At 39.9% G+C, this 25056-nt stretch overlaps 1 protein-coding gene across 1 annotated transcript in view; it reads left to right on the forward strand.

Annotated features, from left to right (window-relative positions):
* The first annotated feature begins 1739 nt into the window (after positions 1-1739).
* The window catches only part of MUSK (muscle associated receptor tyrosine kinase), a 218161-nt gene continuing 194844 nt past the window's right edge, over positions 1740-25056 (forward strand). Inside the window, exon 1 of the mRNA XM_075851610.1 lies at positions 1740-1833. Coding sequence (XP_075707725.1) covers positions 1755-1833 — 79 coding nt within the window. The 5' untranslated portion in view covers positions 1740-1754. The remainder of the gene's footprint in view (positions 1834-25056) is intronic.

Raw genomic sequence — 25056 nt, forward strand, 5'->3', positions numbered from 1 at the left:
TGGGATCAATTATTGGTGGTTTTTGAGTCCTCCTTTGGGGGAACAGATTATCAGCAGGTCAAACATTTTTCTAATAGACATTTATTAAAACTTTTACTTTGTTTTTGCGCTGCAACGTCTATGTATCCACTTTCACGGCACGGGGTGTGGACCCACTGGGCCGTACCGCGTTGCAGGATGGCAGCTGGGCAAACAGATACAGTACAAAGTCTACAGTCCAGAAAGGGTACCTGAGGCAATGTAGACAGTAGCGGTGATTCAGGCTGAAGATAAGGCTCCGGCAGCAGACAGACACCCGGTGGGTGTAACACAGCAGATGCAGCGGAAGACACAGAACGACTCCAACTCTAGACGGCACAGAGGCACGGTAGCATGGGATACAGGGTACAGGCAGCAGGAACGTGTAACACTGGGAACTGGAAAAGACTAGGAGACCATTCGCAAGACAAACTTTAGGTACACAACAACGCTCAGGCAATGATCAAGAGGGCAGAACCATTTTTATAGTCCAGCAGCATTCTGGACTGATTGCAGACTTCCTGCAATTGTGCGCGCATTGGCCCTTTAAGGCTGTGCACACGGGGGCGCGCGCGCCCTGCGGGAGACAGTCTTGGATCCATTAAGTGAGTGCCGGCGTCTCACAGCAGAGAACTCACGTGTCCATGGCCGCGGTTGTCGGAGGGTAAGTCAGAACGACGGGCCGCGGCCATAGACGTAACACCCACTATACATACAAGATGCAGGATGGCACTGTAAGCTGAATTTGTCAGTCAGTGGACTGATAGCTCACCTGAAAGCGGCTCCTGTGTGTCTAAAACACACAATATAATCCTAATACCGATCAAAACTAAGTTCATGAACTATTATTTTTGCATCAACATCGCCAGGGTCAGACGTATAATGGGCTGGCCATGGGGCCTCCAAGCTGGGCTGACAGGAAATCTTTTCTAATGCTGCTGCCAATTCTAGCAATCGGCGGGGGTAATAGTGTTTAGACCTGCTCCGATCCAATATTAGTGGCATATCCTTGCAATATGACACCAAAGCCCATGATGAGACAACCTATTTAACGTTACTCATTTCCCAATTTCTTTTTCCTCCTCTGGTAAAATAACTTTTATTCCTTCTTTTGTAGATTTCGTTTAATTTGACTTATTTGTTCATATTATTATAAACTGTTCTTTTATAATGCTTCTGAGACAGAAGGTTAACCGACATTGTATTGTGTTGTATACAACCTTCTTTTGGAGAAATCTGTATGTCATTGTATAGTTCACATCCATAACATACTAAACTATGATACCAAAAACCATTACAATTTATTCTCTAAAATTACAAATTATTGACACCTTAATCAAACTGTCTACTTTCTAGCCCACCCAAATTGTATGAATATTTTTACACCTTCTATCACCTCATTCTAAAACAGTTCAGGGCATATGACAGGCTTGCAATTATTTTACTGTTTTCGTTAGCCTGCCAGTATGGTATATCACAATGTTCCACTAAAAAGGATTCTAGGCGGATTTGCTTTCTCTTGTTTCCTGAGCCCTGCATACTTGCATTGACCTAAGTAGATGTACAGCAGCTGGTCATGTCCATCATTCTAGCCAAGTCACAGAATTCCTGAGTGCACTTCCTGTCGCACAAACAGTCATTACTTTGCAGTACTTGAGCAAACCAGGGCTTAAAATGAAAGAAGCTTGGAATTTCCCTCTGGTTCTCTGAAGACGCCAATTTTTGGGAAATTAATCATGAAAGATTTACCACACATTCCACTTCTTTCTATCTTCACCGTGGCTGCTTTTGGCTTGGCTGAGAGGCTCCCCAAAGGTTTGAGCAACTTTATCTTGTAGCTTGGTCACGGCTATGCATTTTAAGAGGGATGAGGGAGGGCTGGAAGTTTTAAATGTTCAGCCCCACTATTTGTTATGTAGTTCTTCGGTCATTACGTTAAAACCTAGTTCATTTTTATGTGCAATAACTTTGTATATTTGGCAAAATTAACATTGAGTTATATTCAGTTGAAATTCGATTTGATGATCAGTTAGATATTGCATATGTTTCCAGTCTGTTAAAAAATTAAATATTTACAATTTTTTATTACATAATACTCTATTATTTTACCACACTTAACGTGTGAGTGTGTGTTTATATATATATATGTAGGTATTTATTACTTTGAAGGATGCATCAGATTTTCTAAGTGCCTATATTGTTAGTCCTTTATCTTCTCTGCCCCACATAATTTCTCAATTATTCTGTTATTAATCTCTGGTATCGAGAGAGATTTAACAAAGTTAAATCAGTCATCTAACACATTGTGGCTGCAATGTTCATTCATTGTGATAACTTATGGGTTAAAGGCTATGCACTTCTTTGAAATCTTTATTTATATATATATACATATATATATATACATATATATATATATATATATATATATATATATATATATATATATATATGTCTATCAGTGTGTTTTGTGCAACTTTCTAAATACTTTGTATTAAAAAATATTTTTACTTTTTGAGATACAGCTGCTTTGTATCTTGTATACAGAGCAGCTGTATCTTGTGCTGAGACCTGAATCTGTCAAGTCAGCGGCACTGACGGGTTCAGTGAAGGTGGGTCCTGCGTGTCTCTAACTCACAGGATTCACCTGTTATCGATCATATCTAAGTTGTGAACTCAGTTATGATTGGTAACAGTTCGATCCTGTGTGTCAGAGACGGATACAGGTTTCAGTGCTAGATACAGCTGATCTGTATACAAGATACAAAGCAGCTGTATCTCAAAAAGTAAAAATAATTTTTAGTAAAAAGTATTTAGAAATTGCACCAAACACGCTGATAGACATTTTTTTATAAAATGTTAAATTTTTATTGAATTTTCAAAGTCACAGAAAGAGAAAAAATAAAAACAGCAGTAAGGTCCATGCCAGAACCTTGAAGCATATACATCACTTAGTATATTATCATAATACAGGACCAAAGACATTATTGAAAGCATACAATAATTAATATAAAGAACAGTAAAACTAACAGTGTCCACATATAGCAGATTAATACCATAAAGACTGCATATAGAGAGATAAAAATAAAAAAGGATCCGAAGAGTAAGAATATGTTTAGGAAATTACCAAACCGCATGCTCAAATGAAATTACATTTCCACTTAAATAGGAAATAAAAAACAAAAAGGAATAAAATTTAAATCTCAAAGGGTTACACCATTATCACTAATACAAAATAAGAAAATAAAATATGATAACCAAGTACCAACATGTCCTAGCAAAAGTGGCATGAATCTGGTAACCTAAATTAAGAGCTTAAATAGCTGCATATTGTAACAGAAAAGTCAAACTATAGGTGGTAGAAGAGGTATAAGCTTAGCCCCCTGTGGAGAGGTGGAGAGATAATTGGTCCATGGATCCCATAATGAGATAATGTTAGGAAGCCTATGAGATCTCAAAGCAAACATACCTTCCATAGTAAAGGAGGTATTTACTTGATTAAATAGTTCAATTATATAAAAGTGAGTGTGTATTTTCCAAGATTTGGCTAAGAGCAAAAAACGAGCCGCTATAATAATATGACTGGACACCATTTGAGAGTGATATGGGATATTGTGAATATTAAGAAATTATAAGGCCAGAGCTGTATCAGGCTTAACAGTACAAGACGAAATGCGAGAGATGATATCAAATACCTGAATCCAAAAGGAGTAGACCTCCGGACATTGCCACCACATATGGAAATATGAACCTTTGCAGCCACATCCCTTCCAGTACAACTCAGAATAAGAAGTATCGGATTTTGCTAAATTTCAAGGCATCAAATACCCACGTAATAACAATTTTGGAGAAGCTTCCCAATGTTTAACCCCCCTGGATATTTTTTGGGTCCAAGAAAAGGCTATCTGCCAATCGGTCAAAGAAAAGGAGGATTTAAAATCCTCTTCCCATTTATCACAATAAGGAGGTCTGCTGGAAAGGAGATGCTTGCACAAATCACCATAAAATCCTGATATACCCTGTTTTTTACACATGGGCTCAATATATACCTGAAGAGCTACAGAAGGAAATGTTAATGTATTGACATCCAAGGAAGTAAATAAATGGCGAATACATAAATACTTATAAAAATCTCTATTAAGGATAGAATAAGCTTTTACTAAATCTGAAAAGGCCAATAATTTATGGTCGCTAAATAACATGTGGATGTGAGAAATTCCTGAAGTTATCCAATTGTCTAAAGAGACATCTGGTAATGATGTAAGCAAATATCGTAAGGGCAATTTCTTAAGCTGAATAAGAGCTAGTGAAGGAAGTTGGGAGGAGTATGTTTTCCAAACCTTCAGAGAAGCTGAGAAAGTCGGGGACGCAGAGGCATACGTTTTGGGAGAATCGTTCGGACAAACCCCTAACAATGAGATAAGTGGACGGTCTACTAGTGCCTGTTCAATATGTATCCACCTCTTCGAGGGAGATGGGACACACCAAGACTTTAAATGATCTAGTGAAACTGCCCAGTAATATATTTTGGACATCTGGCATCCCCATACCGTGTTGTCTCCATTGTCTAAATAATGTATGCATCCTCACTCTAGGTTTTTTGTGCGCCCATATAAAGTTATTGAGGATTCTCTGTAGATTTCTCAAAAAAGGACTGAGGTGAGGGATTATTACTGCACGGAACGTATAAAGAATAATGGGCAATCATTTTAATTATCGCTATCCCCCCCCCCCTGCCCAAGAAGTACAAACATTAGAGTATGTAGATAACAATTGAGGAATACTATGTAAAAGAGGAGTAAAATTATGTTTAAAGAGGAGATTAGTAGAATTAGTGAGATTAATGCCCAAATAAGAGATCTTAAGTGTATTCCATTGGAAAGGGAAGGAACTTCGAACTATATTCCTAACCCTTACAGGAAGTCCCACATCCAATAAGTGTTATTTACCAGCATTGATTTTATAATAGGCCACCTTTCCAAATAAGTCTGTGTTTTGCAGTTCCTTAAGGGAAGATAATGGGGTTGAAAGAGAGAGTATTACGTCTTCTGCGTATAAACCTATCTTATGCTGGACTTTACCGACCTGTATACCTGTAATGGAAGGGTTCCGTCTAATAGACATAGCTGGGGGCTCCATCACCATCGCAAAAATCAGGGGTGACAACGGGCACCCCTGACGAGTGCCATTAGAGATAGGAAACGAGGTAGATAAAAACCCAGAGGCCAAAACTCTAGCAGAGGGACTGGAGTACAGTGCCAAAATTGCAGATTTTATCCATCCGCAAAATCCAAATTTGTACAGAACTGCCTCCAAATATCCCCAGTGGACCCGGTTGAATGCCTTCTCCGCATCCAAAGCAAGAAGCACGGAAGGCACTCGACGGGTCCTGGCCCAATGATTCAAATTTATGAGTCTTCTAGTGCCATCCGCCGCCTGCCTCACAGCAATAAATCCCACCTGGTCCTCATGTATAAGTTTAGGGAGTAAGTTAACCAACCTACCAGATAATACCTTAGCATAAATTTTAATGTCTGTGTTCAATAGAGAGATTGGTCGAAAGTTAGCAGAAGAATCAGGATTTTTCCCTGGCTTCGGAAGGGTAACTACCGTTGCAGATAGCATTTCCTTTGGGAATGAGCCCGCAGCTGCGGCTCTATTAAACACATCAACCAATTTAGGAGCTAGGATATTAGCATACCCTTTATAATACAGGTTGGTAAACCCGTTTGGGCCTTGGGCTTTTCCTTGTTTTAACCGTTTAATAGCCTGTGATACTTCCAGTACAGTAAAAGGTGATTGTAAATTTGAGCTATCTTCTTCTGATAGGGAAGTGAGATTCAGGCCGCACAGAAAGTTATTTATGTCCAACGTTGATGGCTGGTAAGTGTCTTTATGCTCTCTAAGATTATATAAATTGTGATAGGAACTTCGAAACTGTTCACTGATTTCTTGGGGATGAGCAACCTTATTTCCGTGTTTGTCTATGAGAAATGCTGTTCTTTGCTTAGCGCTCTGTTTTTTAATCATTTTGACTAAGAGTGCCCCTGGTATATTACCATGAAGATGAAAAACAAATTGCAGTTTTTTAAATAAAGCCATGTGACGAGACATTAGATCAGTTTGAAAGTGGTCCCTAAGGACTTTAATTTTTTGCAACGTGTCTGGAGTCGCGTTAGTTTTATTGAGGGATTCCAGATTATGCAATTGGGCGAGAATATCGTTGGTGGTTTTCTGCCTATGTTTTTTCAGTCTGGAGGCGGCCTGAATCCCCATCCCCTGCATATATGCCTTGTGAGCATTCCACAAAGAAAAGCAATTATCAGAAGAGGGGGTATTAATGTCAAAATATGTTTGATGGTGGGTATCCATCAAATCTTTAGTAAGAGGATGATCTAGAACAAGATCATTTAATCTCCAGGAGGAGAAGGGAGGCGAAGGTACGTGATCCAAAACAACCATTGAGATAGGGGCATGATCAGACCACGATATGTCTCCAATAGAAGATGTAGAGATACAACGGAGGCTGATCCTGCTCACTAAAAACATATCTATCCGAGAGTATACCCTATGTGGTGCAGAGAAATACGTAAAGTCACGTTCATTACCATGATGACAGCGCCAAACATCATATAACTCTTCCAAATGTACTGTGTGATATAAATTGGAGCAGGGTCTATGGACATTGGAGGAGTCAATAGCTGGATGCATAAATTCATTAAAATCCCTCCTATGATCAATAGACCCTTCGCCACCTTATTAACCTTACAAAGTATTTTGTGAAAAGCCCTAAGTTGGTGAGAGTTAGGAAGATATATGTTAACTAATGTAAAAGTAATATTATTAATATCACCGACAAGTATCAGGAATCCACCTTGAGGGTCCGAAAAGACTTCATGTTTATGAAAGACAACCGTGTCTTTAATTGCAATTAATACACCCTTAGATTTGCTGGAGTTAGATGCCTGATATGTGAGGGAATTTAAAATGTGTACATTTGGGGGATTAAGTGAGGAGAAATTAGTCTCCTGGGCGAAGAAAATGTCGCTACGAAGGGCTAGAGCCTCTTTCCACATCTGCTGCCGTTTAAAAGGGCTATTTAGCCCCTTTACATTTAACCCCTTCCCAACATTTGACATATCCATATGCCAAAGTCGGGTAGGGGAAGTATGGAACGGGCTCACGGAGTGAACCCGCTCCATACGATGCCGGTGTCGGCTCTTTGTTACAGCCGACACTTCAGAGTAACTAGCGGCATCACGCTCGATCCCGCTCATTTAACTCGTTAAATGCTGCTGTCAATAGCGACCACAGCATTTAAGTTGTTAGAAAGAGGGGGGCGACCCCCTCTAACAGCTCATCACGCCCCCCGCAATACAATCGCAGGGGAGCGATTGTTGCTATGGCTGCCTGTGCACCTATTAAGCCCTGCTTTCGGCAGGGCTTAATAGATGCCTGTCAGAATCACGATATACTGCAATACATTAGTATTGCAGTATATCGTGCAAGTGATCTAACGATCGCTGGTTGAAGTCCCCTAGGGGGACTAATAAAAGAAAGTAAAAATTTGCTAAATAAAGTTTTATTTTATGTAAAAAAAAAAACTAAATTAAAAGTTCCAAAAACCCCCCGTTTCCCATTTTCCCCCTAGAGCATAGTAAAAAAATAAATAAATAAACATCATTGGTATCGCCGCGTCCGTAAAAGCCTGAACTATTACAATATATCATTATTTAACCAACGGAAAAATAAAAAAGTTATGGCTCTCGGAATTTGGCGACACAAAATAAATTTTATTTTTTACACTTAGGTTTTTACTTGTAAAAGTAGTAAAATATAGATAAAACAATATATATTTGGTATCGTCATAATTGTATTGACCCACGGAATAAAGTTAAGATGTTGTTTTAATTGCACAGTGAATTTCGTAAAAACTACGCACAAAAACCCATGGAGGAATAGTTTTTTTTTTTCATTTTCTACCCCACAAATAATTTTTTCCCGTTTCCTAGTACATTATATGGCTAAATAAATGGTGCTATGAAAAACTACAACTCGTCCCGCAAAAATCAAGCCCTCATAAGATTATATTGATGGAAAAATAAAGACGTTATGGCTTTTGGAAGGTGGGGAGGAAAAAACGAAAATGAAAATCTGAAAAAGGGCTGCGGCGGGAAGGGGTTAAAGATGATAATGTAAAAGGCATGAGGAAACATAAAGAAATGTGATACGACTAGCTTGGCATTGATCACTAAACTCTAATATGAAGGTATTATCTTGTGAAACTTGAAGTGGACAAAACAAATTGACCAAATACATTAACATAAACAAGAAAACAAAAATGTAGGAAACATGGCGCCTACTCTGCGCCGTACTAACCACCATGAAGAAGAAAGAAAGAAAATGTTAGAAACAAGTAGCATAATTACATGACCAAACAACCGGCATGAAGATCAGGTGATGGATTGTCCTTGTACCAATTCCCATTCCAGATGAAGACGTCTAGGTGGCTTACTGGCGGGTGCAGACTCTGTATTCTTGATAGGAATCTTCCACTGGCGAAGCAGAGTAACCCCATCAGATGGAGTAGAAATCACATGTGTAGAACCATACCTGGAAACTAAGATCTTGACCGGGAAACCCCACTTATATTTCAGATTTTGCTCTCTGAGTGCCAAAGTGATCGGTTGAAATTGTTTTCGTAACATCAAAGTAGAAGCAGATAGGTTTCCCCAATTTTCTGGATTCCTGAAGGATACGGTCCTTGGCTTGGTAAAAGTGTACCCTTGATAAAACATCCTTGGGGGCATTATCTGGTGCAGAACGGGATTTAGGAATCCTGTGTGTTCTATCCAAAGTCAAATCCAAGGGAGTGAACATAGGAATCAGAGATTTAAACATAACTTGCAGAAAGTTAGGTAATTCAGAGGGAGGATGTCTTCAGGAATACCTCGGATTTTAAGATTATTTCTCCTTGATCTGTCCTCTTGATCCATTCCGTTCAGCATGAGCATCCATAAGGTCATTGTGTGCTTTGGCATGATCCCTCGGACTGCATTCTATATGATCTGAATCCTAAGTCATCAACGGATGTGTGGAGTTGCGATAGCACTCTATCCAGTACCCCAGAGATGGAATTTTGCAGGGTATGCATCATTCCTTTCATGATAGCCGTGGTCAGAGGTGCGTCATAAGGTACATCAGTCAACCCAGATAAATCAGAGGTCGTGAGTTGAGCCTCATGGGGTGGCACCATTTGTGGGAAAAGTGCTTTTTTAAAAGCTGGGCCCTTACTGTTAGGTGAGGATGAGGCAGATCGGGTCACTCCCCATTTTACGGGGCCAGACACCTCTTCCATCCTGCCCTGTGAGTCACCATCCTCGTCCACAGACTGACCTGATACAGCCGAAGGTTGCGTCTGAAGCTGCCGAGCGTTCATCTCAGGCAGTGAGCCAGCGCCATGTTGGGAGCGGACCGTCGTGGGAAAATAATCAGGGAGCTTTTTTGGCTCCGTTTTCAACTGGCGTCGTCTGGTCATGGTCCACATCTATAGTGGGCAGTTCAGGGAACCTTCAGAGAAAAGTGGACCTCAGCAGAATGTCAGATGTCGCTGTGTGCCGCAGTATCGCTACCTGTGAAGCAGGAGAAAGTTCACTACACCGCCATCCCAGTCAGCGGCAAGCTCCGCCCCCCGCTGATAGACATTTTTAGTAGAAAACAAACAAACGATTTAAAAGGTGTACATCGTCTTTAAGATAATGCAATAGGTATATCTGCAGTCTTGTGAAAAACCATATAACACATCACTATGAGTTGAGTTATGCCAAATCACAAACTCAAATCTGTTACATCACTACTTGTATGGATGGTGTCTTAAATGTCCTGGATGCTACGTTATATTTACTTTTCTATACTAAACTATTCGGCAGCAAACTGAATATTTTTTTTTTCCTGCGTGAAGGAAGCTTAGCTATGATGCTGCGTTGAATATTATAAATAAAATATTAATAGTGTTATTTGTATGACCCAATCGTTTTCCCGGTATGTGTGGCATATGGTTTGCATACTGAGCAGTCAGAATTTGAGAGGAAAATGACACAATTCATTGATAAATATAGCATCCTTCCTGTGCCATGTTTCTGTACTTGTTCCATTTGTCTGAAATTGATACGAGAACTGATATATGTATACGTGCATTTATTGTTCTGCAGTTGCAACTGTTACACCACTTATCTAATCATGTTGTCTGTTGGGGTACAGTATATATATATCCAGGCTCATAACACACATTTAATAAAAGCCTCAGCAAACTAGGTTTGAGTAAATCAAACATTGGGCCACATGTATAACACCTATTGCAGCAAATAAGAGGAGCTGCTCCACTGTCTATCTACACCAGTTGTAATAAAGGGCCCAATATGTCTTCCTTTTATTTATTAAGACTCTGTTAAACACATTGGAAGAAATGATGACGATTCATCAATACTAGTATAAGGGAAAGTGGAGTAGCTTCCCATATAACTAATCAGATCCCAGCTCTCATTTTTTAGTGGCCCTTTGGAAAATAAAAGAGGCAATGTGATTGGTTACTAAAGACAACAGCTCCAATTTTCCCCTGGACTAGTTTTGATAAATTCACCCTATTATGTTAATTTTAAGTGACTGAGCATGGATCTTGGAGTTGCGACAGTAGGGGTTTTCTATTTATTACTTGCCTATGTCCATATATCAGTGTGTAAATATAGGCAAACAGTGTTCCTTTCACACATATTTCATCCATTTAGGCTACTATATGGACATTTCGAATTAAATAAATACAGCTCCCCTGCAGCCATGGTTTTTGAGTCTCACTCATGTACATTACTATCTCTATATATACTGTGTCCTTTTTAACACCTGTGTGAACATGACACAATCAATACCAGATATTATTATATAGATTCTACAAAGTTGGAGCAATGTAGAACATTTATCAATGGTGTGATAATAATGACAAAGGAAAAACAAGGCATCTAATGTATCAAAATCTTGGTAGAACATATTTTCCTTTAATAAAGCATCATGGCGAAAAGTACAATCTCCTCAATGAGAGAAGTCAATGCCTCTGCTTCGTGGCTTCCGAAATTTTGGGGGCCTGGAACCTGTGTCTCCAAGAATTGATTTCCAATTCTTGAATCACAGTTTTGGGTTGGAGTGAGGCAAAAAGAGCATCTGCAGAGTGTTGGATGTTGGTAAGGATGTTGGTATTACAGGCCGGCACCAGAAGGGGAGATGTGTTATAAAACAAATGTACCTACAAGCATTATTCAAGAGTGAAGAAAATAAGTAGAGTATAGAAAGAATTGACAGAGAAAGGCCTTGCTTATGGTGGTCTACTAAGATTTGAACCCATGACCCAAGTGTTCGCCAGCTCACCTAACTGCTGTGCCAGTATACCATGGTATATCTAATTCTAAATGATGGAGTAGGCATACAAAGTGATACATTGTTAATAATGAGTGACTGTGAGTTCAGGTCAAGGAGCTATTTCTTTAATATTTTCAGGCTGCTTCAGATAAGACTTTTATAAAGCTTAAAGCAAAAGTTCCAGTTTAAGTAATTCTGTAATATAGATTTATTTTATATATATATATATATATATATATATATCTATATATATATATATATATATATATCTATATATATATATATATATATATATATATATATAGATATATATATATCTATACATATATATAGATCTATATATATATATATATATGTAAAAAAAATGGCAGATAGATGGGGGTCCCCCCGCACGTATCTCTAAAACGGGGCTCTGTGTTGCGGCTGAATGAGGTGAATTCTAACCATGAAAAAGGTTATATGGTCGTGAGTTACGTAAACAGCGTAACTCGCTGAGCTACGCCTTTTCCGTAACTCAAATAGTAGTGAATGGCAGTTACAGAAGCAGCGTAGCATGCGAGCTACGATGTTTACGTAACTCATGACTATATAACCTTTTTCATGCTCAGAATTTACCTCATTCAGCTGCAACACACAGCGATTGAACAGGGTTTAGGGTGCACAGTTCTGGAGATAGTTGAGGGTCCCAGAGGTGGGACCCCCATCTATCTGACATTTATGACATATTCTGTGGATATGTCATAAATCTCTCTCATGGGGAAACCCTTTTAATGGTGTGTTTTTTAAAAAGTTTTTAGGTGCGTTTTTTACATTTTGATGCGGAAATAAATGCGGCTTTATGTTGCGGATTTTGGAGACTTTTTTTTACATGCGTAAAATTTTTGCAACGTATAGATAAGATTACTTGGAATCTCATTTACTTTGCTGTTACTGTATTATGCTGCAGAAAATATGCGCAGCAAATCCAAACGTAATACGCATCGTGTGCATTTGAACTAACAAGCATGTGAGGCTGCATTAAGAGGACAGCAGTGCAGTGACATTGTGGTGTCCGTATTATGGCTGTAAGACCTGGACCTGAACATAGGGTTTTATGGTGAACTAAGACCTGGACTTTAAACCTCGCATAGGAGATGGAGGATCCTGCGCCCATAATAGAAATGCTAAAATGCAGCTGACAATAATGTTGGGCCATCAAAAAAGCTATTCCGAGCTTAACACTTGGAACCTGTTAATAACAATCAGCCGGTAGAGACTAAACATCTTTGATGTATGTTGCAGCCCTTGGAGATTGTATTAACAGGTGACAGCAACTGTTTTTTGCCTCTACAAGGGACACATTATGCACAGAGATAAAATTAGCCAACTTGATTCGTTTGCTGGATTTCAGTGCATCATTAATTATAAAATAATACTAAATATAATATTATTATAATAGTAATAATAAACTATTTTTTCACTATAATTAAATGACATACTATGCTTCAGAAGGGCATTCTATAAATACAAATATTGTTCCTATAATTCCTTTAAATCTATTATATTTCATTGCAGTCATGCTATAGTGGGTACATGGACACAACAGGAATGTCCAGTACAGCAACACACTGTTAATGAATGCAAATTGGAAACCATCTGTGGTAAGTGGTGCCTAGCAGGTTCTCAATATCACCTTGGATGGTGCAATGCAGCTGTGACACTTGATGAGAAATGACATCATAGTAGTAAAGTATGTCCTTCTGGTCATAATGTGACACATATCTCTGAACATTTCAGATGCAAAAAAATGAAGGGGCGTTAAATGTTTACAATGCCTGTTTCCCTAAATAGGAGACATCTAGGGCCAGTTGGGCTGTCCTCACAGACATGACATTGCAGAGCCAATCTTCCAAAATCTGTGGGATCTGTTAACAAAAATGTCATGACTATAGGAAGCATTTACGGACATTGGCTCTTTGGAGCAAACCAATTTTTGTTTTCTTTTAACCTATTGTCATTCCAACACCTGATTTACATAGGTATATGACACCTTATGGCATTTTGAGGTACATATTCTTTTGTATACTATTTATATTGTGGGGAAGAAGGTAAAAATGCCAAATTACCAAATGTAAGCTAATAATTGTTTTGTTCTTTTATATGTGTTTTTCTTTTAATAAAAATGTATTGATTTCTACTTACTCTTATTAAAAAATGTCATCATATATCTAGGCTAATGCTAGGCACAGTAACCTATGCCTAAATAATATGCATTGTAAATGTGCAGAACTAGTGTCCTCGCTAAGAATCAACACTGTCCATTCATATTCGCATGGGTTTCTATGACGTCAAATAAGAGACCCTTTTTATCTCCCAGTTAAATATTGCAATCAGTATTGACCATGTCACTTAAAAGGTTAAACAGAGGAGGAGCTTATTCTGATCTCCCCTGCTAGGGTATGTGGCTGAATAAAGGGCCTTTTACACCTAGCCTCTGTATCTAACCACATGGTAGGCTTAGATACATGTCCCATGTGTGATACTGTCTGATGGACCCTTTATCTAATGCCTAGCACAAGGTAGGCTTCGATACAGGGTCCAGCAGACAGTAATCTTATACAGTATACAAACAAAACAAACGAAAATGAAAAACATTAGTGGTAAGCTTAGATACAGGCCCCATGTGTAATACTGTCTGTTAGACCCTGTATCTAAGCCTACCATAGGGTAGGCTTAGATACAGGGTCTAGCAGACAGTCATCTTATACAGTATAAGATGACTGTCTGCTGGGCCCTGTATCTAAGCATCTTACCATGACCACATGGTAAGCTTAGATACATGGCCCATGTGTGATCATGTCTGATAGGCCCTGTATTCAAAGTAGTAGGCTTAGATGCAGGGCCCATCAGACAGTATCATACATGGCCATGTATCTAAACCTACTATGTGGTAGGCTTAGATACAGGGCCCATGTGTGATACTGTCTGTTGGACCTTGTATCTAAGCCTACCTTATAATAGGCTTAGATACAAGGTCCAATAGACAGTATCAAACAGGGCCCTGTATCTAAACCTACCACATGTGTTACTAATGTTTTTGTTTTTTTATTTGTGTTTTTTTACAGGTTCGGTAGTTGTACTACGTCAGATTCGAGGACTACTTCGATGACGGCTTTTCTTGTTCTCAATAAAATGGTTAACGAGTTTTGTGTGATTTATTTTTTATTTAGATCAAAAAAAATTCTGTGTATTTTTTGGGAAACTTTATTACTACTACCTTAGTAATAGCCGCTGGCTGATTGACAGTGCCCATTAATAAGGCGGGGCTTAGCGTTAGCCGGTGCAGAGGCTAACACTAACCCCCATTATTACCCTGGTACCCACCGCCACCAGGGGTGCCAGGAAGAGCTGGGTACAATCCAGTACCCGACCAACTGTATTGATGGTCGGGTACTGGAGCCACCGCAGGCTGGTATTATTGGGTTGTGAAAGTGCAAAAACACCAGACTGCTGCTGCTATGTTGTATCTGGCTGTTTATGAAAAATGGGGGGGCCCCACATAATTTACAAGAATTTTTTTGGGGGAAAAAAACGATGTGGAGTACCCAGATTTTTCATAACCAGCCAGATACAACATAGCAGCAGCAGCCTAGCATTACCAGGGTGGGCAGTCCCATTGTTTCTGGCCTTTCTTAGCCTAAAAGTACCAGCCTGTGGCCACCCCAGTGTCCGACCATCACTACAGATGGTCGGGTACTGGATCGTACCCGGCTCTTCCCAGTACCCCTGGTGTCGGTGGGTACCGGGGTAATAATGGGGGGGTTAGTGTTAGCCTTTTAATCGGCTAACATTAAGCCCTGCCTTAGTAATCGATGCTGTCAATCGGCCATTACTAAGGTGGTAGTAATAAAGTTTAAAAAAATACAAGTACATAGAAAAAATATTTTATTGAAATTTTAAAAAAAAACACAACCATCATTTAACATTTTATTGAGAATAAAAAAAAAAAGCCGTCATTGAAATAGTCCTCGAATCCAAAATAGTTCATCTGAACCTGTAAAAAACACATAAAAAAATATATTACAGATTATATTTTCTTCAGATAAATTTTAACTATAGAGCTGGACTCTAAAAATGAAGTTCCAAAATTGTTGGAAATATTGGATTAGTCTGATTTACTTTTGATTGCATTACAGCAGGAAATAATACCAGTTATATAACAAGATTACAGACATTACAATAAATAAGAAATGGATTTCATCTGCTGTAGGTATTTGTTAGGGTGTTAAAATGTATTCAGCTTTAACTATTTGTTCTGGGCTCTTTCCTTGACCCAAAAATTAAAACCAAATCTCCCTCATCACAAGTAAATATGTAGCTATTTATGTATTTCAGATGCTTATGGAAAGATATGACTCAACCATAAACTGCTCCAGGCTCAGATTTTTTTGTGTTATCATGTACAAATATTTAAGCTTCAAGTACAATGCTTTTAGAAGCACAGATCATTGCCCATACATGGAACTTTTATAGTAGCCTAACATTAATGCGTTCTGGAAAAGTGAATTAGATATGATATCAAAGTGACCAGATTGATCTCATTTACACTATGCAAATCTCACACCATAGGAGATTCTATATCTGTTCCTCAAATGCTGACCATAGGAACAATGACTATAGGGAAGACATTGAGGGGGTGCATAGAAATGTGGCAAATGGCCCAAAAGTCGCAAATATTGTAGCGTTAATTTATTGCCGTAAAACATTGCGGAAATCTACCCAACCTCCTAGCTGACGAAGATTTTTATTCAGTGACTTTATGGACAGCAGAAAATGCAACAAATTTATTAAGAGGTTTGTGGGGAAAGTCATGGGGATCTGATAACTAAAATGCGGAAATATTTGTTTTCATTTAAATACACTTGACGGTGAGAGGAAAATGAGCAGATGGGGCAAATTTACTAAGACTGGCGTTTCATACGCCAGTCTTAGCTTTCTGCTCCGCTAGGGTGCGGAGCAGAAAGCTCCTCTTTTCTTCTCCCCTCCCAGAAAACTGGCGTAGAAATTCCCTCCTAGGGCTCTGTTTACATGGCTTTGATTTATAACAGAAGCCAATATGCTGTAACAGATCTATTTTAAGGGATCCAAACTGACACTGAGGAACCACATTGAATTTAACAACTAGAAGGCCAGGTTCACACGTAGCGAAAATACTGTGGAATATTCCATTGCGGAAAATCTGCTGCGTAATACAGTAGCAGCAGAGTGAATGAGATTTGAACAAACCTTATCAACACGCTACGTAAAAAAACCAACAAAAAAACATTAATAAATTGACCTGCGGTGCGTTTTTATTATTCACAGCATGTCAATTTATGCTGCGGATTTGCTTGCTTTTCTGTTGTGGGGTTTTCCCAATGAATTCAATGGGGAGGTAAAACCCACAACAATAGCAGATGTTGCGCTTTTTCAACGGAAAAGCTGTGATTCTTACCTAAAACTCTTTGCTCCAGCGTCCAACCCGGCCTCCAGGGATGACGTTTTATCCCATGTGACTGCTGCAGCCAATCACAGGCTACAACGGTCATACGGGATGAAATGTCATCCCAGGAGGTCGGGTTGCAGGACATCAGAGGGACGTCTGGCCATGGCTATGTGTAAGTATGGGCTTTTTATTTTATAGGCAGTTTTCCACAGTGGACATTCCAGCTGAAAAACTGCACCACAATTTAGTGTGGGTATTCGGATCGGATTCCCTGCGTAGACCAGGGCAGATACGATGTGTGCTTTTATGTAGGGTTTCCACCCTGTGTGAATATACCCTAATAGTGCTGCACACTATTCATGCCATCAAAATTGCCAGAACGAGAATATAGCCTTAGGCCCCATGCACACGACAGTAAAAACGCCCGTAATTACGGGCACATAGACTTCTATAGAAGAGGCTGGACGCAGCTGCAGGCTTGAGGGAAGCCGACATGACCGTCCTGGTAGGGAAAGGGTTAATGTTAAGAGGTGAGGGAAAGGTGAAGAAGCTGAAGGAGGGACGGGGAGGAGCTAGGGGGGACGGGGGGGCCGTTACTGCGCTTCCCGCTGTTTCTCGGCATTGAGCCGGAAGCAGCGGGAGGAGTAGTACACAAGAAGCAAAGCTCCCACCCTCCCACCCTTGTTTTGTTACTCCTTAGGTCTTCTGTACGTCCGTATATGAGCGTTGTGTTTTATTTTGTGTGTTTATTTAACATGTTTTTCTTTTTTCCGGAGTAGGTTCTGTTGTCATGGCAGCTGGCGGGGGGAGTCCTTGAGGCCAGTCAGTACAAAATGGTGGGGGGGTCGCATCGGGGGTATGCGTCCCCCAAAAAAGGTACATGGTTGAAGACTTCATCGGGTGTTATCCCTTTGAAGTGGTCTTCTGGTAGAAGGTATGTCACTTGAAGGCTTCATCGGGTGTTATCCCTTTGAAGTGGACTTCTAGTGGTCGGTATATCACTTGAGGGCTTCAACGGGTGTTATCCCCTTGAAGTGGACTTCTAGTGGGTGGAGCCATCTGCAGAGGTGAACGGTGCTTCCGAGCTGGTTTACGGCTGGAGGTAATTAGTGGTTTGCAGATGGCTAATTCGGTGTGTTCTTGAAAGGAACATCTGAAGGGGCTTCAAGGACTTCCTCTGCTCGGGTTAATGTTAACGTTTAATGGTTATTTATGATTCTGACCCATGTTGGGTCATGTGAATTATTAGGAGGAATTCTCTGGTGGATTCCTAACTAGTTATCCGAATGTTTCGGATTTAAATTGTTTTTATAAAACTGTGAAATTAATAAACGGCTGCTGTGGCCATTTCACATCCAACCTCGGTGTCATGTGTCGTTACTAAATGGGGGTGGGGGATAGTATGGTTTAAGGTTAACACACGACTCTACCTAGGCAGGTCATGGCCACGGGTACCTTCCCGTTGCTTATGGGAAGGTGCCAGGGCCGTTGAAAAATATAGAACATGTCCTATTTCATAGAAGTCTATAGGGCTCCCGTAATTACGGGTGGCTACGTGTGTGCACCCGTAATTACGGAAGCGTTGCTAGGCGACTTCAGGGGATAGTCACTGTCCAGGGTGCTGAAAGAGTTAAACGCTCAGTGCTGGATAGAGAGAAGGGGCTGCACTGATTGGCAGTAACTCTTTCAGCACACTGGACAGTGACTGCCGCTGGACAGTGAGTATCATGCGCAGCGCTCACAATATAGATTTCTAATGTTTCCTTCAAAAACCTGCAACAAAAAAAAGTTAATACTTACCCAGAACTCCCTGCTTCTTCCTCTAGTCCAGCCTCCTGGGATAACGTTTCATCCCATGTGACCGCTGCAGCCAATCACAGGCTGCAGGAGTTACATGGACTGACGCGTCATCCAGGGAGGTTGGACTGGATGTCAAAAGAGGGACGCGTCACCCAGACAACGGCCGGGGTATATATGAACTTATTTTTCTTTCTATCGCTGCGTTCGGCTGCGGAAACTCTGCCCGAAAGGGCTGCCCCATCTCTCTATCCAGCACTGATAGAGAGAAGAGGCTGGCGATCAGAGCTGGATAGAGAGAAGAGGCTGGCGATCAGTGCTGGATAGAGAGAAGGGGCTGCCCCTTCTCTCTATCCAGCACTGATCAGCAGCCTCTTCTCTCTATCAGTTCTGGATAGAGAGAAGGGGCTGGCGATTAGTGCAGTGCAATATGGCGGAGAAAACGGGTCCGTAAATACGGGTGGAATACGGGTGACAAAGGACCCGTATTTACGCCAGTATTTACGGGAGGGAAAAAATACGGTCGTGTGCATGGGGCCTTAGGGTGCAGTTACACTTGGCGTGAAATTATGACACAACAGTAATTCTGCAGTGGAACCGCTCTTTGCAAATTTTGTAGCGAATTTGCTGCATATTTGTGTTGCATATTTCAGTGCGGAATTTCACATGGCATTGAAGTCTATGATGGAATTCTGCATTCAAAATCCGCAACACATCCAGAGAATGCTGCGGAAGCTATTTCTGCAGTGGAAAAATTTGGGACAGAAATTTTAACAATGTATGTGTTATGGATTTTACTTCCACACATAGGAATACATACTTTAAAATTTTGCAGTGAGACCACTTTTTCTGCTAATACCACGTGTGGATGCACCCTAACTTTTAGGTTGTCAGGTATCCACAGTCTACTGCAGTAATAATTATTATCAGAGTACAGAATAATAACTATAGTAGAGAATAGTTCTGGAACGAGATGACATTCGCAAATTTGCGTACAATGTTCAGTCTGAATGTCACCTGCAAAGCAGTTAAAGACATTTTCATCTAAAAATTAGAGTAAGCACTAGCAAATATAAATCCCTCAGTTGTCCTATTCTGCCAAGCTGTTAAAAGTTATACTCAGGCATTATCTTGCTTCCATGCATAGACACTGAGAACTTCTTCATTTAAATATATACTGCAGAACTCTAATAATTCAGCACCAAGGTTTCATGTGACAGCAAATCCTGAACCATCAGATGCATGTGTGTATGTATGTATATATATATATATATATATATATATATATATATATATATACAGTGAAGGAAATAAGTATTTGATCCCTTGCTGATTTTGTAAGTTTGCCCACTGTCAAAGTCATGAACAGTCTAGAATTTTTAGGCTAGGTTAATTTTACCAGTGAGAGATAGATTATATAAAAAAAAAAAGAAAATCACATTGTCAAAATTATATATATTTATTTGCATTGTGCACAGAGGAATAAGTATTTGATCCCCTACCAACCATTAAGAGTTCAGCCTCCTCCAGACCAGTTACAAGCTCCAAATCAACTTGGTGCCTGCATTAAAGACAGCTGTCTTACATGGTCACCTGTATAAAAGACTCCTGTCCACAGATTCAATTAATCAGTCTGACTCTAACCTCTACAACATGGGCAAGACCAAAGAGCTTTCTAAGGATATCAGGGACAAGATCATAGGCCTGCACAAGGCTGGAATGGGCTACAAAACCATAAGTAAGACGTTGGGTGAGAAGGAGACAACTGTTGGTGCAATAGTAAGAAAATGGATGACATACAAAATGACTGTCAATCGACATCGATCTGGGGTTCCATGCAAAATCTCACCTAGTGGGGTATCCTTGATCCTGAGGAAGGTGAGAGCTCAGCCGAAAACTACACGGGGGGAACTTGTTAATGATCTCAAGACAGCTGGGACCACAGTCACCAAGAAAACCATTGGTAACACATTACGCCGTAATGGATTAAAATCCTGCAGTGCCCGCAAGGTCCCCCTGCTCAAGAAGGCACATGTACAGGCCCGTCTGAAGTTTGCAAATTAACATCTGGATGATTCTGAGAGTGATTAGGAGAAGGTGCTGTGGTCAGATGAGACTAAAATTGAGCTCTTTGGCATTAACTCAACTCGCCGTGTTTGGAGGAAGAGAAATGCTGCCTATGACCCAAAGAACACCGTCCCCACTGTCAAGCATGAAGGTGGAAACATTATGTTTTGGGGGTGTTTCTCTGCTAAGAGCACAGGACTAGTTCACCGCATCAATGGGAGAATGGATGGAGCCATGTACCGTCAAATCCTGAGTGACAACCTCCTTCCCTCCACCAGGACATTAAAAATGGCTCGTGGCTGGGTCTTCCAGCACTACAATGACCCGAAACATACAGCCAAGGCAACAAAGGAGTGGCTCAAAAAGAAGCACATTAAGGTCATGGAGTGGCCTAGCCAGTCTCCAGACCTTAATCCCATCGAAAACTTATGGAGGGAGCTGAAGATCCGAGTTGCCAAGCGACAGCCTCGAAAACTTAATTATTTACAGATGATCTGCAAAGAGGAGTGGGCCAAAATTCCATCAAACATGTGTGCAAACCTCATCATCAACTACAAAAAACATCTGACTGCTGTGCTTGCCAACAAGGGTTTTGCCACCAAGTATTAAGTCTTATTTGCCAAAGGGATCAAATACTTATTTCTCTGTGCACAATGCAAATAAATATATATAATTTTGACAATGTGATTTTCAGTTTTTTTTTTAATATAATCTATCTCTCACTGGTAAAATTAACCTATCCTAAAAATTCTAGACTGTTCATGTATTTGACAGTGGGCAAACTTACAAAATCAGCAACGGATCAAATACTTATTTCCTTTACTGTATATATATATATATATATATATATATATATATATACACACACACCGCGTTCCAAATTATTATGCAAATGTTATTTTTCGCTGATTTTCCTAAAAAGTCAATGCAAATGACAGTCAGTATAATCTTCAAGCCATCAACCGTTGGACTATAATGCAAATTTTATTGAACAAATCTCCTAATGATAACAGATTTTTTTTTAGAAGTAAAAAACTCAAAATGCAATGTTTCAAATTATTATGCACAACAGAGATCAAAACATTTTAAAGGTTGTAAAGAGAGCTAAAATTGTAATTTGTTGAATTTGCAGCATCAGGAGGTCATATTTACAGAAAACAAAAGCTCTTTCAATAAAAAAAAAACTTAACAGGCCAGGTTACATGTTAACATAGGACCCCTTCTTTGATATCACCTTCTCAATTCTTGCAGCCATTGAATTTGTGAGTATTTGGACAGTTTCTGCTTGAATATCTTTGCAGGATGTCAGAATAGCCACCCAGAGCTTCCGTTTTGATGTGAACTGCCTCCCACCCTCATAGATATTTTGCTTGAGGATGCTCCAAAGGTTCTCAATAAGGTTGAGGTCAGGGGAACATGGGGGCAACACCATGAGTTTATCTCCTTTTATGCCCATAGCAGCCAATGACACAGAGGTATTCTTTGCAGCATGCGATGGTGCATTGTCATGCATGAAGATAATTTTGCTACGGAAGGCACGGTTCTTCTTTTTGTACGACGGAAGAAAGTGGTCAGTCATAAACTCTAGTACTTTTGCAGAGGTTATTTTCACACTGTCAGGGACCCTAAAGGGGCCTACCAGCTCTCTCCCCATGATTCCAGCCCAAAGCATGACTCTGCCATCTCCTTGCTGACGTCGCAGCCCTGTTGGGACATGGTGTCCATTCACCAGCCATCCACTACTCCATCCATTTGGACCACCCAGGGTTGCACGGCACTCATCAGTAAACAACACGGTTTGAAAATTAGTCTTCATGTTTTTCTGAGCCCACTGCAAACGTTTCTGCTTGTGAGCATTGTTTAGGGGTGGCCGAATAATAGCTTTATGCACACTTGCAAACCTCTGGAGGATCCTACACCTTGAGGTTCGCTGGACTTCAGAGGCACCAGTGGCTTCAAATACCTGTTTGCTGCTTTGCAATGGCATTTTAGCAGCTGCTCTCCTAATCCTATTAATTTGTCAGGCAGAAACCTTCCTCATTATGCTTTTATCTGAACGAACCCGTCTGTGTTCTGAATCAGCCACAAATCTTTTCACAGTACGATGATCACGCTTACGTTTTCTTGAAATATCCAATGTTTTCATACCTTGTCCATTGGGCACACCTGGCAAACTCATTATCACAGGTGTCTGAGATTGATTACAATGATCCAAAAGCCCTAAGACACAATACCATACATGAGTTTAATTGAAAAACGAATAATTAAATGTTTATGACACTTAAATCCAATGTGCACAATAATTTGGAACACAGTGTATATATATATATATATATATATATATATATATATACATCTCTTTCTCAAGTACAGATCCACATTGTAGGTCCACAATGACTGATTCCACTATATTTCATATAATGTATATTTTGTTGATAAATGTGTCATCATAAAAGTTTAGCAAAATGTTCATTAATGACAGTGTTGGAGAGGGAAGATGAGATGTCTTCGACCCCTCAACCAGGGACTTCATGGACTTCACATGTTGGAGATATGTCTAGTGACAGTCTCATTCACAGTGTTGTATTAGGAGTGAAACAAGTTTTTTTCCATTTATACATGGGCAATAATGTATAGTTGTTAGACAGCTAGTCAGACATGTTAGACATTTCAAAGTATGTAGAAATGATGCTATACAGGTTTATGTTACCATATCACCCATGTGAAAATGCAACCACCCTCGTACAGGAAATGTATGGGCAGAAAATTACATATTAATTAAATCAAATTATCATTCTAAACATACTTTTTAAAACATTTTGGTGTTGTTATTTGTTTTTTTTTGTCTTACTATGTACATATTTTTTTTTTCCATGATATCATGCTGGACGCTAGAGCAGACACAATAGGTTTGCTGTATAGGCTGGGAATGGGTCAGCAATCATCTCCATTTTACTGCTGGAGACCTAAGCGGTAACTCTATACACTATATAAAGATAAGGCTCTGTATGCATCTCCCCTGTCACTTCCTAGTGACTGTAATAATCTATGACATTACTCTGTTAATTGAATCTCAGTCATTATAACTGCTATACAGCACACACTCACTGAGGTACTGTATATGAAGACAATACAGAAAGGAAGTGTGTGTCTCCAATATGGCCGCCCCAGGTAACATTTGAAAAATAAATAGCCATAACTTTAAAAAAATTTAAATAAGGAACAAACACTTAAATTCTCATCTACAGACTTAGATATCCGTAAAAAATGAAAAGTAGGACATGCGCCATAATTCCCGGCACGGTTTTACGGCATTGACACCTATCCGTAGCGATACGGAAAGGTGTCTGCGGCCAAGAGAACCGGACGGGTCCGTAATTGCGGACCGTATTATGGTCCGCAATTACGGAGATTGTTTACGGTCGTGTGCATCGAGCCTACAGCTGTATTTTGTTTCTACGCTACCATTTAGATGTTGTCCTGCCTATATTTTTTGGATCATTGCCTTGCTGCAAAACCCAATTATACTTTAGATTTAACACAGAAACATGTCAGAAGTTGTGATTATCTATGACCCATCTCCTAGGAGAGCCAACGGGAGTCAAAGGGACGCATTGCACAGTAAAACATCATAGCCACCCCTAATTTCTGACATGTCAGGAGTTAGTTGAAATGATAATGGCTGTTTATGAAATTTGTGACAGTGGCTCCTTTTTTTAAAAAAAATCTATCTGATCGCGCACACCCAGCTTCTTTCTCTCCCAGTGATCAGCTGTTAAAGCTGAGAAGCTGCCTCTAGGCTTATATTCCCATTGCAGCAGCCACTACATGTACTGTAAAATGTAGCAATAAATGGCGACCATTCAAATGGATGGCCAGAGTAGGAGACAGAGCATCTCTCTAGTCTGGCACATAGATGGACCCAAGCTAACCCCACTTTGGGGAACCCCCTCTATGATGGCCATATTCCCTGATACGTCAGATACGTGTAGAGCATCCGCGCACCATCACACTACCACCCCCATGTTTAACTGTTGGTATGACATTCATACTATGGTCTGCTGCTTTTTTCAAACAGGACATAATGAGACCAATGTTTTTCATAGCTTACTACTTGAGTCATCTATCCATAGAACATTATTCCAAATGCCTTGGAGATCATTTATTTGTTTTTGATGTTACTCTTGAAGAGTTGTGGATTTTCACCTTGTTAACCCTGGGGTAATTAATTATGTTTCAATAGGTCTGCTGGACATCTGATTATTGTGTCAGTTATAGTGCCGTTAAAATGTGGCCACACTGCAGCC

The sequence above is a fragment of the Rhinoderma darwinii genome, chromosome 1 (genome assembly GCF_050947455.1).
Source record: "Rhinoderma darwinii isolate aRhiDar2 chromosome 1, aRhiDar2.hap1, whole genome shotgun sequence".
In the NCBI taxonomy this organism is placed as follows: Eukaryota; Metazoa; Chordata; class Amphibia; order Anura; family Rhinodermatidae; genus Rhinoderma; species Rhinoderma darwinii.